Source organism: Urocampus carinirostris, chromosome 10 (genome assembly GCF_059441175.1).
Source record: "Urocampus carinirostris isolate Australia breed hairy pipefish chromosome 10, RoL_Ucar_1.0, whole genome shotgun sequence".
Lineage (NCBI taxonomy): Eukaryota > Metazoa > Chordata > Actinopteri > Syngnathiformes > Syngnathidae > Urocampus > Urocampus carinirostris.
Window position 1 is genome coordinate 3,974,266 of NC_142358.1, and position 13,438 is coordinate 3,987,703.

Here is a 13,438-nt window from a genome sequence, read left to right on the forward strand (position 1 = left end):
CTTCCGATTATTGTCTAGAAAAACCCGAACAGCGGCGTCCATCCATCCCTCACCAATAATGAAAACAACTCCCGCCGCCGCTGTGCTGGCGACATAATAACGCTTTGGTTATCAATATGTGAATGTCCCGCGGCGCTGGAAATTAATTTTCAGCGTGCAAAGTGCATGATGAGGCGTGTGAATAATTCAAAGGCAGCGTCGCATCTGACCTTGTGCGTGTTTGTGCTTTACAGCTGGGAGGTGCTAAGGTTCCTGCTCTCAAACTTGCGCTGGTGGATGGAGGAGTACAAATTTGATGGATTCCGATTCGACGGCATCACCTCCATGTTGTACCATCACCATGGCATTGGTGAGATGAACCAAACATTGGAAACAGTCCCTACCCACCTGGCAAAAACTGTTGGAGGAGTTTTTATTCTGTTAAAAGAAATGTCCTTTTAAATGACTATTTTTTAGATTACATTTGTTCCATGTTGGTAGGTCAAAAAAACCCTGTCCCCCTAAAGAAAACACTATCTATCTATCTATCTATCTATCTATCTATCTATCTATCTATCTATCTATCTAGCTATCTATCTATCTATCTATCTATCTATCTATCTATCTATCTATCTATCTATCTATCTATCTATCTATCTATCTATCTATCTATCTATCTATCTATCTATCTATCTATCTATCTATCTATCTATCTATCTATCTATCTATCTATCTATCTACCTTGGTCATATCCCTCAAGAGGGGTGACCGACAGCAAGACAAACACATACAATAACAGGGAAAATAAAAGGGAAAAAAAAAAAGCAAAATAACACACCCAAAATTTTTGGGACCATGGCCAACCCAATTGCCCAAATACCCAAACAAGTTAGGCACCTTGGCACCTAAGTTGGTCATGCTTTCGTCCCTCCAGATGAAATGGGACACCAGAAAGCGGCCATGTCACTTGGGTCAGGGTGACACAACACACTCTTCTGTTCAACAGCAGGGCCCAACAGCTTTCACTGGTTTACCCCTGCCGCATCATACGGGTGCCCAGCCCATCTTAAGAACGCGTCCACAATCCCACTATCCTTTCACAACACCTCTCCACTCCTTCCTATCACCAACAAGAAAGAAACTCCCTGTGGTGAGGGGCCCTCCCCTCGTAAGAGGTAAGAGAATTCTCCCACAGTGGTCCGCTGTGTGTCGTAAGAGGCGACTAAAGTGGAGGGAGCGAGGGGACTGGGGATCCTCTCCTCTCTATCTCTACTCCCTAAGAGACAGCAAGGCAAAGAAAGGGGGGTGGGTCTCGCAAACCCTAGTTATAGGGTCACTAAATGTGAGACGATGTGGAAGTAAAGCGACTGAGTGGAAGGAAGAGGAGATCGGAAGGATGATGACTAAAAGGAAGGTTGATGTGTTAGCCTTGAGTGAAACAAAGATGAAAGGAAAGGGTGAATTACAAAGAAAACACACAGCGTCCAAAATTGCATTTCATCCAGTTGAAAAGTTTTTTAAAAAAGTCGTTTTAAAGATGTATGAAAGACATAGTTTGGAAGGTAAATGTGTACCACGTGAGATGACCGAGAAAAGACACCAGCCAAAAGATGTTTTGATTTTGTTAAAAACTGAAGGGTAAAAAAATATTAGAGGAGGTAAAAATGACCATTTAAAAAAGTGGTTTAAAGGACGTCCTCTAAAAGATGCTTGGATAAGGTTGAAAAATGCAATGTGAAACTTTCACACAGTATATGGGTGCTTGAAATGCTTGAATTTTGAAGTTGTGCTTTCAAGGTCAAGAAAATGCTTGGCTTTTGGGTGAAGTGCCTGAAAATGCTTGTAATCCCGCTCTGTTTCTCAGTAGTTTAACTTAACAGACCACACATTAATCAAAGAAAAATACAAAAACTAAAAAACAGTCGAGTTGTAAACGACGCCAACACGAAAGCCGAAATTGCTGTGCTTTGTATGGTGTTGTCATGTGAAGCGTCCCCCCCCTACATATGCTTTAGAAAGGTGCATCAAAACAGGTAAATCACACAAAGATGTCGGGAGGTTGCAGCTCAAAAAGAAAAATCAAACAATGGTTAAAACATGGAACAAATCCATGCACAGTATGCTGCATAGTGTACACAAAAGATATCCAACTCTTCACAATGGGAGAATTGGCGCTTTCCAGTCATATCAAAGGTAACTCAGGGAGATGACTAGCTAATGATTTGCTACATCATACACCTAAACAGGGTATTATGAAATGTCTATTAGTGCAAGTATTATGTGTCTATTTTGGAAATTCATTAAGATCCATGAAACAAAATCTGGTAACATTTCCAAGAGGTAAATTGTAACAGGAAGAACTGAATGCAATTAAAAATGTAAAATACATATCACCATCATTTCTATCCACCACCTATGTGGGGAGAGATTAGTCTAAAAAATATTTACACTTGTATTGTTAAGATCCACAAATATACTCTTGATTAACTCAAGATCTAAAAATTATGTCTTGATTTATGCACACGCATGATTAAAAATTGCGGATGTAAATTATAGATATATCTGTGGCTCTGCAAAATACATGTGTACAAACCCTCTTTCCAATACATTCAAAAAATAATTTGGGACCACACAAAATTACTGTTGCTTCAGTATAATATTACTCAAGTAGAAGAAAAGTAGTCATCGAAATACTTATTTGAATAAAAGTAAAAAGTACTTAGTGAAATAATTACTCAAGTACTGAGTATCTGTAGCAACGTATTATGTATTGATTTTTTTAAAACAACCGATTATCAAAGTTTATCCAATCAGCAAAAAAATTTAATTTAAAAGCAGATTGAAATAACGTTAATTCAAGTGCTTTAATAAGCAACAAAATAAAAAAAATAGCGGCAGGGCGGCTGAGTGGTTGGCGCGTCCGCGGCATAGTTCTGAGGTCATGGGATCGAATCTTCCTGTGCGGCGTTTGCTTGTTCTCCCCGTTGCGTGGGTTTCCTCCGGCCATTCCAGTTTCCTTCCACATTTCAAAAACATGCATGTCATGTTAATTGGCCAGTCCAAATCGTCCTTAGGTGTGAATGAGCGAGTGAGTATTCTGTTTCTTAGTTCCCTGCGACTGGCTGGCTACCAATACAGGGTGTCCCCTGCCCACTGCCTGAAGACAGCTGGGATGAGCTCCAGCACCCCCGTAACCCTACTGAGGATAAGGGGTAAAGATAATGGGTGAATGGATAAAAATAGTATAAATCAAATAAATAAGCAAGTGGCAGACTTAGAGCCCCAATACTTATCTTAACAGGCTTTGCAAGCAGAACAACAAGCTAGCCCATGAACTCGGACAAAGGAGACATTGCATATTCTAGCTGGTGTTTCACACCCTTTTTAAGGGGAACATGCTTTTGATGTGAGGCCTCTGCTTTGTTTTCATAGTCAGTATTGCCCAGTGACATTTTCCATCAGTTTCACCCGAAAACAAAAATATTCCCCGCTGAAGTTGAAAATGGTCACATGACGAGGCTGCTACGTTTGACTGGTTAAATATGGTAGACCCTGCCGTAGGTCTCCACCATAAAAGCGCCTTAGCGGAGTCAAACAGATGCGTACTTACGTGGAGGGGATTTATTAGGTGACAAAGTAACGACTTCAATGTTTCCTAATGTAGCGGAGTAAAAGTACTGTTTTTTTCTTCGCAGATTTACTCAAGTAAAACTAAAAGTACAGGGTTTCAAAAATACTCCTAGGAGTACAAAATTTCCCAAAACTTATTAAGGAAATTTAACAGAGCAAATCTACTCCTTTGAATATAACCGAATTTTGGAAAAGACCTCTTAAAAATGTATTGATTAAGATAAAATGTGAACATTTAATAAAGTGTCCTTTTCAAGACCTTGAAAAGACATCTTTGGGGGTTTAAAGTAGACGAGGGAAAGACAACTACCATTTTTAGCCAAAATCTTGTCCACGTTGAAAGGGCTAAACAAAATGCAATATTAGACGTCTTCTTTGGACAAATTGCTTGAAAATCCGTGAAAGACACTGTGCAAAATACATTTTTATCAGGTTGAAAGAATCGTCCTTTTTAGGGACTATTTTTAGACAAAATTTCTTCCACGTTGGAAGGTTGAACACAACCCAATTTTAGGTGTCTTTTTTGTGGAACAAACCACTTCAAAATACATTTAAAAAACGCCACCCAAAATACATTTTTTTATCCAGTTGAATAGTTGAGAGAAGTGTCCTTTTCAGGGCTAAATAACGTTGAAATTAAATAAGGTAAAAACAACTATTTTTAGAAAAAATAGTTGCAAAGACGCCGTCTATAACACGTTTTTTATTTGTTGGATAAGGTATATCTGATTTAACTCTTTAATAAAAGCTTTCCAACTGTTTTAACTCACCTCTTTTTAACTCATTGTAAACGCTTTAAAGTTGATTTTGTTGAGAGATGTCAGACAGACTCAAATGCAGGACACAGAGACGTAAAACAGGGAGGTGATCTAACCCCAATAAGAGGCGCTTATTAAAAAAACAAAAAAGACTTCACTCATGATAAAAACCGGGACTGCTGAGGAGGGAGAACCTAAGAGGGAGACTATAAAGGGGAACTTGGGATGGTGAGAAGTCAAAAATGAGACTTTGAGAAGAAGGTTGGTCTGGCAGGTCTTGGAGTGGATGATCTTGGAATGTGGAGGGAAGTGAAGCTGGTCGTCTTGGCGAGTAAATGTTTTGAGCAGGAATTAAAATGGTTTAGCAACGTGAGGTGGAAGCCCGGAGTGTTTATGGTAGAGGTGGCTAATTGTCTGATTGGAAGCACCCGGGGAGAGGAATGCTGAGTTGGACTGGAAAATGGGGTAATGGTGTAATCTCTTGGAGACTTCATGGCCAAACCATGACAGATTTAATTTTTGAAAAAAATATTTTCCTAACTTTAAGGCTACTTTAACTCAGTTTTAAGCTGCTGTAACTCCCTACAATGCTCCTCATCTTTTCAGTAAAACTGAGTTAACTGAGCGTACTTAACACTCTTTATAGACACACTCATGTAGCTGTTAAAGGTTTCTTAACCCACTTTAGAGCTACTTTAACGATCAAGTAAAGAAATATGTTCACGACAGTACATGGTTAGCTTATAGAAAATGATTTAAAGTGGAATACCTCATTCTTTTATGGATTGGCCTTGATGCAAGCAAACGAGTTGTTGCTATAAGAGATTGACTCACATTTTTAAAAAAAAAAATCCCCAAAAAGTGTCATTAGAGTCATTGTTTAATTCCAAGCTCGATGTAACAAAATGCTCGCTGTCCTCAGGTGTAAAGCTTTCTTTAAATAATGTTTTTCTCAGGTGTGGCTTTCTCGGGGGACTACAGCGATTACTTCGGCCTCCAAGTTGACGAGGACTCACTCGTCTACCTGATGCTGGCCAATCACATCATGCATACGCTCTACCCCGATTGCATCACCGTGGCCGAGGTAATGCTGATGGGAATTCGGGCTCTTTTTAAAGAACCGACTCTTTTGGCTCGGCTCACTAAGAAAAGAGCTTGGCTTTACTGATATTTTACCAATTATCATGTAACATAATGCACGAAAAAAACGAAAAGGGGTATAATAAAGAAAAACGACAAAAAACAGGAATATAAGAAAGCCAGCAATAATAAGCAAAGAGATAGGAAGAAATGAACTAAAAAAGAAACTGAAAAAGAAAGTAAAAGAAGAAAGCAATAGGAAAGATCTAAACACCTGAATAAAAGGAAGAAAAGATTTAAAAAAAACAAACAAGGAAAATAAAGTGAAGAAAAGGCAAGGAAAGAAGTGAAAAGCTTGTGGAAAAAATCAAAAGGGAAAAAAAAAAGAACTTCAGTGAGCCAGTTTATAGATTGTCTTGATTGGCGGGGTTGCTGCCGTTGTTCACTTGATAGAGCTGTTACGTTGGCTCCTGATTGGCTGAGAGGCGATTTCCCTCGCTCACTTCAAAGAGCCGGCTCATAGAGCCATTCTGTTGGCGAAAGACATAGCGTGACTCAAAGGGAGACTGCTCTTGATTGGCGGGAAGCAGAATATTTTCGTTCACTACAAAGCTGTTTCTAAGAGTCAATTCGTTCGCGAACGACACATCCCTATCTCGACAGGAGCGGTCTTTTCATTGTTGTGGAGCTCTCTCACTTCATAGAGTCATACGCTTTTTTTGACCTTCTCATTTGTTGGAAGAGTCAGCTTATGGAGCCGTTCTGTTCACGACCGACACATACTACTCGAATGGAGCTGGCTTTTTATTGGCGGGGAGCCAGCTCCCCTTGTTCACTTCAAAGAGCCATGTCATAGAGCATTCCGTTTACAGACAACACATCACTACTCAAAGAGAGTCGGCTCTTTATTGGTGGGTAGCCAGGTCTTGTTGTTAGCTTTAAAGAGCCGTCTCTCAGAGCCGTTTCAGTCGCAAACGACACATCACTATCTTGGCGTGTGCCGGCTCTTCATTCGTGGGAATCCATTTCCCGTCGTCTACTTCACAGAGCCGGTCCATTCGCAAACAACACGTCACTACCTTGACTGTTGGTGAGCCAGCTGCCTCTGTTCATTACAAGTAGCCATCTCTTAGAGCTGCTAGTTTGTGAACGACACATCACTACTAGGTAGAGGTCGTCTCGGCCAATGACACAGCCCGCGGCGGCTATTAGCGGCAGGCACTTCATCACCGGGCGCTGTTTCTTCGCGTATTCATTGCCGTAATTAGCCAGTAATGCCAAAAGGCAATGAGATGTCGCCGAGGAGCCTCCAAGGACGCTTTTTTTGACCTTCGCATTTGTTGGAAGGTCCGAATAAAGTTCCCGCAGGAATGGATGCAAATAAATACAATCCGGGGGTCGCACTTTGACCTGTGTAAACCTTAATTAACCGAGAAAGGTTTTGAGTGACGAGTTGTTCAAGTGTGTAACAAAAAGTTAACTACAAGACAGAATTTTTAGTGACGGTGCATGATGCAGGGTTCGTACGGTTACTTTTTCTACTAGAATATGCTTACATTTTCATGTTAGGTTTTCAAGGTCAGGAAATTGCTTGAATTGTGGGTGAAATGCTTGGAAATGCTTGTTGTTACCATTGCCATGTTTCACGTCAGTCTGGCTCTATGACCACGCAATAAATGAAGAAATATAAAATGTGTAAGATAATGGTGACACGTGGCGTGTCATTATGGGGTTGTCATGTGAAGCGTCACCGCCCCCCTACACCCAAGAAGACAGCCCTGTTGATACAACTTTTTGCTTGGCTCACTGAACATTAAGGGGTTAAACAATCTTTACTTATTCTTTTACTGTTGACTTTTGTTGTGAACAAAATAGTTAAAGTGCAGTTGCCTATTGGTTAGCACTGCTCGTTCTATGCGTTTATACTGTCATTGGCGTCGGTTTTAAGAGTATTGTTAATTATTAATTTTACAATTCTAACCATTTTAACATAGTTAGAAGTAAAGCAGCCGAGTCCTGCCATGGCCGGGCATTATACCGGCGGGCGGAGACGTAACTGCGTGAGATTCTTGCTCAAAGATGTTGTGGCAATTTCGGAGGGAATGTCAAGGACGGATTTTATTAACAAGTTTGTTGAAAAGATTCTGAAGTTTAAAAAGGAGGAGGTACATGCTGTCATAAAAATGACTTCTGGCAAAGGCTTTGATGTGAGTTTTGAAACGGCAGCTCTTTATCAAGAGTTTTGGAATCGCTTTGAGGGAGTGAGGTCCCAGTTTTCAGGATTTACAGTGGAGAAGCTGACTGATAATACTAACAAGATTGTCGTTGTTAGAATGTTTAGTGAAATGATCAGTGCTGATGACGTCTGTTATTGGTTGAGTAGATACTGCTCAGTAAAAGGCCAGGCTATGAAGGTGAGGTGTGAGAAAGGCTATTGGAATGGTGCCTGGAGGGTACCAGTCCAACTACGGCAAGATCCTCAGGGCTTTCAGGGAATGAAACAAATTCCGTCGACTATATTCCTGGGGGAAAACCGTGGCTTTATCCACTATCAAGGGCAACCGAAACTCTGTCGCAAATGTGGTGAGCATGGGCATCTGGCTGAGGTATGTGATCGAATTTTTTGTGGAAAGTGCAGAACAATTGGACATTCCTTTGAGGAATGTAGCAATAGCAGAAAATGCAATCTCTGTGGAGAAACGAATCACCTCTTTAGAAACTGCCCGAATTCGTTTGCTAACAAATTGAAAGCTAGGAAGGCAGTTAACAAAGACAACAAAGACAATGAAATGATGTCAGACAACATAGATAATGAAATGAATAAATGTCACAAAGACAATGAAGTGAATAAAGATAACAAAGACAATGAAATTAATAAAGTCATGGAAATACAAAATGAAAATGAACAAGAAATTAATGAAGTTATAGAAATACCCAATGAAGATGAACAGGAAATGAATAAAGTTATGGAAATACCCAATGAAATTGATCAAGAAATGCACAAAGAAATTGGACAAGACAAACAAATTGAAAAAACAGATGTACCTACCAAAACCCCTGGAGCAGAGACCAGAGAATCAAAATTGAAACAGGAAGAACCTGGAAATTCTGATTCGATTTCTCATAAAATACCTGAATTTGGACATGACAAACGAATAGAAAAAGCAACTGCCACTCCGAAAACACATATTAATCAGGAAGGGCCTGGAAGAGAGTTCAAATTAGCAAATTTGTTTGCTACGCCATTGCCGGGATTTGGAGAAGTCAAACAAATCGAAAAGGCGAATGACTCTCCAAAAACCCATACGGGCACTGGAAAGAGGAGTAAAAGTAAGACAAAATTGGGAGTGGTGAAAAAACCAGAAACAAAGATAAGAGATTTAGAAGAAAGCCGATTGCCGGTGAATAAGCCCACAAGGGAACTGTATGGAGTTGAGACGGAGGAAGTCGGGGAGGGAAAAAATCTGACCCTTAGTGGGCAAGGAAGTAAGAGACCCTTTGATAGGTCCTCTGGCTCACCCCCTAACCCAGAAAAAAGGGGAAGACCTGGAACCACAGACAGAGAATCAGAGGGTCCCAGAGTTTTCCCCGGTGAGTCTCAAAATGAGGTACTACTCTTAAGTGATGTGTCTGACACAGGTGACACTCTCGATGATCTCGATGATCACCAAAGAATGGACTCAGATCCCCCGGTTTTGTCTAACTAGTTTAAATACTTTAACAACAATTATGAACATTACATTCTCTACTATCAATGTGAGAAGTGTGAGATCAAAGGTTAAGGCTCACAGTGTTTTATCGTTCTTAAAAACTATCAGAACGGATGTGTTTTTACTACAGGAATGCTGCATCCCCTTTCTAAAAAATTATAAACAGTGGGAAGAGATTTGGCCATATCCGTCATTATGGAGTGGCTCGAATGAAAACCGTAACGATGGGGTAGCCATTTTAATAAACAACCCTCAACTCATCATAAAGGGGAGTACTGTGATAAGGGACGGACGCGCAATCTTAGCAAGACTTTCTTATATAGGGAATGATTTTAACCTCATTAACATATACGGCCATGCCGACAGACAACTCAGGTACGAACTTTTAGAGGACATCCAGTCGCATATGCTAGGCCATCAACCACTAATCGTGGGAGGAGATTTTAATTGCATCCTAAGTAGGAAGGATAGAAAGAGGAATGATGAGGAGTTTAAAGTAGATAAAACATCAACTTTATTACAAGACATGTGCCGGACATTTAAACTGGTGGACTGTTTCAAATCCATACATCCAGGAGAGGAGGGCTTCACCTGGTTCAGTAGTGACAATGCCAGAGCCTCTCGAATAGACTACATATTTACGAGGGGTTTAGCACAGAGTGATGCAAGATTAATTCCAGTTTTTTTTTCGGATCACTTGCTACTGTCCTGCTCTTTCTCATTTCCTTCAGGTATGACTGTTGGGAAGGGTTTGTGGAAGTTAAACTGCTCCCTGCTGGAGGATGAGGCTCTAGCCGCACAATACAGGGAGCTGTACAAAGACTGGCAGACCCTTCAAGACTCGTATGATTCACGAGCACAATGGTGGGAAATGACAAAGAAACGAACACAGACCTTTTTTAAAAATGCAGGGAAAAACAAGAAACTCAAAGAGATGAAACGCATGTCGGGACTACAAAGAAGACTCCAACGCTATTTCATCCTAACAGAAAAGGGGATGGACTTTAATGATGAAATCAAAGAGATCAAACAAGAACTAAACGCTTTGGCGGAAATAAAGAGCAAAGGCATCATAATAAGAAGCAGAGAAAGAGAAATAGAAGAAGGGGAAAAATGTACACGCTACTTTTTTTAAAAAATTATGGGCAAAAATGAGGGGATTTTTAAACTTCAAAACGAAAACGGGCAAATAACAAAGGAATGTAGTGAAATAACCAGATTGGTCGAAGACTACTACAAAAAATTATTTGAAAAGAAAGAAACATATGAGAATGAAATGGGGCATGTATTAGATCATATTTCAAGATCAGTGCGTCAAGACCCCTTTTTAACATCGGACTTTACCCAAGACCAACTGAATGATTGCATAAAGACTATGAAAAAAGGCAAATCACCCGGGGAGGACGGACTCAACCTCGAATTTTACCGGACTTTTTGGGATATTTTAGCACCAGATCTGTTAACTGTTTTTAACGAATTTTCCAGTCGAGACCATATGCCAGACAGTTTCAGAATCGGGATAGTTACTCTATTGCACAAAAAAGGAGACAAAATTGACTTAAAAAACTGGCGACCCATAACGCTTTTAAACGTGGACTGTAAAATTTTCAGCAAGCTTCTAGCAACACGAATGTCTGTTGTCTTGGGAGACTTGGTTGATCCAGACCAAACCTGCGCCATTGTGGGAAGGAAGATCAGCGACAGTCTCATGCTGATCCGTGACACCATTTGTTATGCAAGAGACAGAAACATGCGACTAGCGGTCCTAAACCTAGACTTTGAAAAAGCCTTTGATCGAGTCTCGCACCAATACCTCTTCAGGGTATTGCAAAAATGTGGTTTTCCCCAAAAATACATCAATTGGGTAGGACTGCTATACCGAGACATCTACAGCAAATTCATGATTAACGGGAATTTATCGGAAGCAATCGAGATCAACTGCGGTGTACGTCAAGGTTGCCCTATGTCTCCCCTTCTCTATGCACTTTGCATTGAACCTTTGGCACAAATGTTAAGAAAAGATAGATTTGTCGAAGGCATCAATATCCCAGGAAGTGGGGGACAAATTACCAAGTGTGTTTTGTACATGGATGATTTTAATATTTTGTGTACTGACCGCGCATCTGTTGAAAGAGCCCTTGACTTGACTGACCTGTTTGGGAGGGCGTCTGGGTCAAGGCTAAATAAAGAAAAATCACAAGTGAAGTTTTATGGAATGTGGAAAGAGACAGAAAAGGCAGGACTCCCGCTGACGGTGTTAAAGACAGACCAGAAAATCCTAGGGATAAAATTCAATGCGGATGGAGGAGGCGAGACCAACTGGGATGACGTGACAAGGAAAGTTAAGCAAAAACTTGTTTTTTGGTCACTAAGAAAACTGACAATAGAGGGGAAGGTCCTAATCATCAAAGCGATCATCCTCCCAATGCTTTTGTCAATCAGTTTAATTTTTATGCCTAAAAGAAACGTGCTGTTACAAATGGACCGAGCCATCTTTCGCTTTGTCTGGGGCTCAAAGTGGGAAAGGATAAAAAGAGATACAATGAAAAAGAAAAAGGAAAAAGGGGGGAAAGGAGTGCCTGACCTCCAGCTTTTCCTGGGAAGCAAATATGTCTCTCTCCACTTCCAAAACGCTGTGGGCCCACCCAACAACCCGAAAAGTCAAGCAATGACCCGTTTTTGGATGGGCTCATATTTGCGGAAGCTAAAGCTTGTACCAGACAATCGTTTGATTCCAGTTTCGTTTAACTTGCCACCAACACATCTCTTTATCCGGGATTTTTTGAAGAAGTTTGATTTGGAAACACAAGAATGTCACACTTTACAAAACCACAGGGCCCTTATTGCTATTGTGCAAGAGCGAGCTACAGTAAGCCCTGTGCGGGGGCTTGCGTTTGGCGAATCCACAACGGTTTGGAGCAACGTCAATCATCCTGCCCTCCCAAACAGACTACGAGACTTGTCATGGATGGTGGCTCATGAAGTTCTCCCAGTCAGAGCTGTAATACACCACCGAGGAATGTCAGCGACTTCGACGTGCCCTCGACCTGGCTGTGGCGCCCAGGAGTCGGTGAGGCACCTTTTTTGTGAGTGCAGCGCTGCCAAGGTCTTGTGGACAATGGCCGAACAACTAGGAAAGTTCCCGGACTTGCCAGCAGGAGAGGTCCCTGATGCACAGTACGTGCTTTACGGGGTGAGTCGGTCGAGGAGGCATCGGAACGACTTTGCCAGGGACTGGCTCACTCTCGCCGCCATCAAGGACGCCATCTGGACCTCCAGAAACCTGCTGGTATGGAGGTGCAGGCAGATCCCCCCCGTGGCTGTGCTCCAAATGGCTGCAGATACCATACAATCTGCGAGCGGCGGGCCTAGGACGCAGCCATAAAGAAGACTCGTCTGTACCCACCCGGAGGGGGGAGCCGGAGCTACACTGTGGGAGTCCCGGCAGCAACGGCCTGGGTTGTGGAACCCAGAAGGGAGAGGACCCACGCAGAATGGAAAGGACCCACACAGAGGACTGGAAGAATGCTGCTTGGGAGGGTGGGATGGCAGAGCTATGCCCTTGCACAATAGTATTGCCTTTTACACGCTGGTTAACTACTGTTAAAAGAAAATAACTCTGAAATTGTTTAATTGATGTTGAAAATGTCAGGAAAAAATGTTAAAACGTCATATCGTCACGTCATATTGTCAAATATAAAAAAAATGTGAATATGCTTGATGGCTGTGTTTTGCTGCTGTTGGTGTCGGTGGATTTGTTCAGACCGAGGACAATCGACTTTGGCCTGGACGGATCTATTGACACTAACAAAGATGTTATATAATGAAATTGTGAATATGTTTGATTTTCGAGAAGGTTTGTTCAAACCTCACTTTGTGTTTGCTGTTAAAAACGTAATATTGGAATATAATATTGTGAATGTGCTTAATTGCTGTTGAGATTGTCATGATTGTTTTCTGTTTTTAGTGTCAATAAATTTGTTCAAACCAAAAAATATGTTGAGACACCTTACAAGGAACGCCCACAAAACAAACTTTAAACACCAAAAAACACCAGCCAAGCACACAGGGCAATTATATTGGGTGAGTAGTACGGTAGGGCGGAGCTATGCACATCAATTATGTACGCTCTTCTCTCTACTCTATGCCGTCCGCACCAAATGTCAATATGTCATTAACCATGTTTGAGGTATTTTTTGACATTTTTAGAAAATAACTCGTAATAACTTGTTTTGAAACCAGTATTTAAAAAGTAAAATGAAGGTCTAAATGAGCCACAAC

At 41.2% G+C, this 13,438-nt stretch overlaps 1 protein-coding gene across 1 annotated transcript in view; it reads left to right on the forward strand.

Moving 5' to 3' along the window:
• LOC148357517 (1,4-alpha-glucan-branching enzyme-like) overlaps positions 1-13,438 on the forward strand; it is a 153,100-nt gene that overhangs the window by 74,883 nt on the left and 64,779 nt on the right. Inside the window, exons 8-9 of the mRNA XM_088345647.1 lie at positions 234-349; positions 5,324-5,451. Coding sequence (XP_088201773.1) covers positions 234-349; positions 5,324-5,451 — 244 coding nt within the window. The remainder of the gene's footprint in view (positions 1-233; positions 350-5,323; positions 5,452-13,438) is intronic.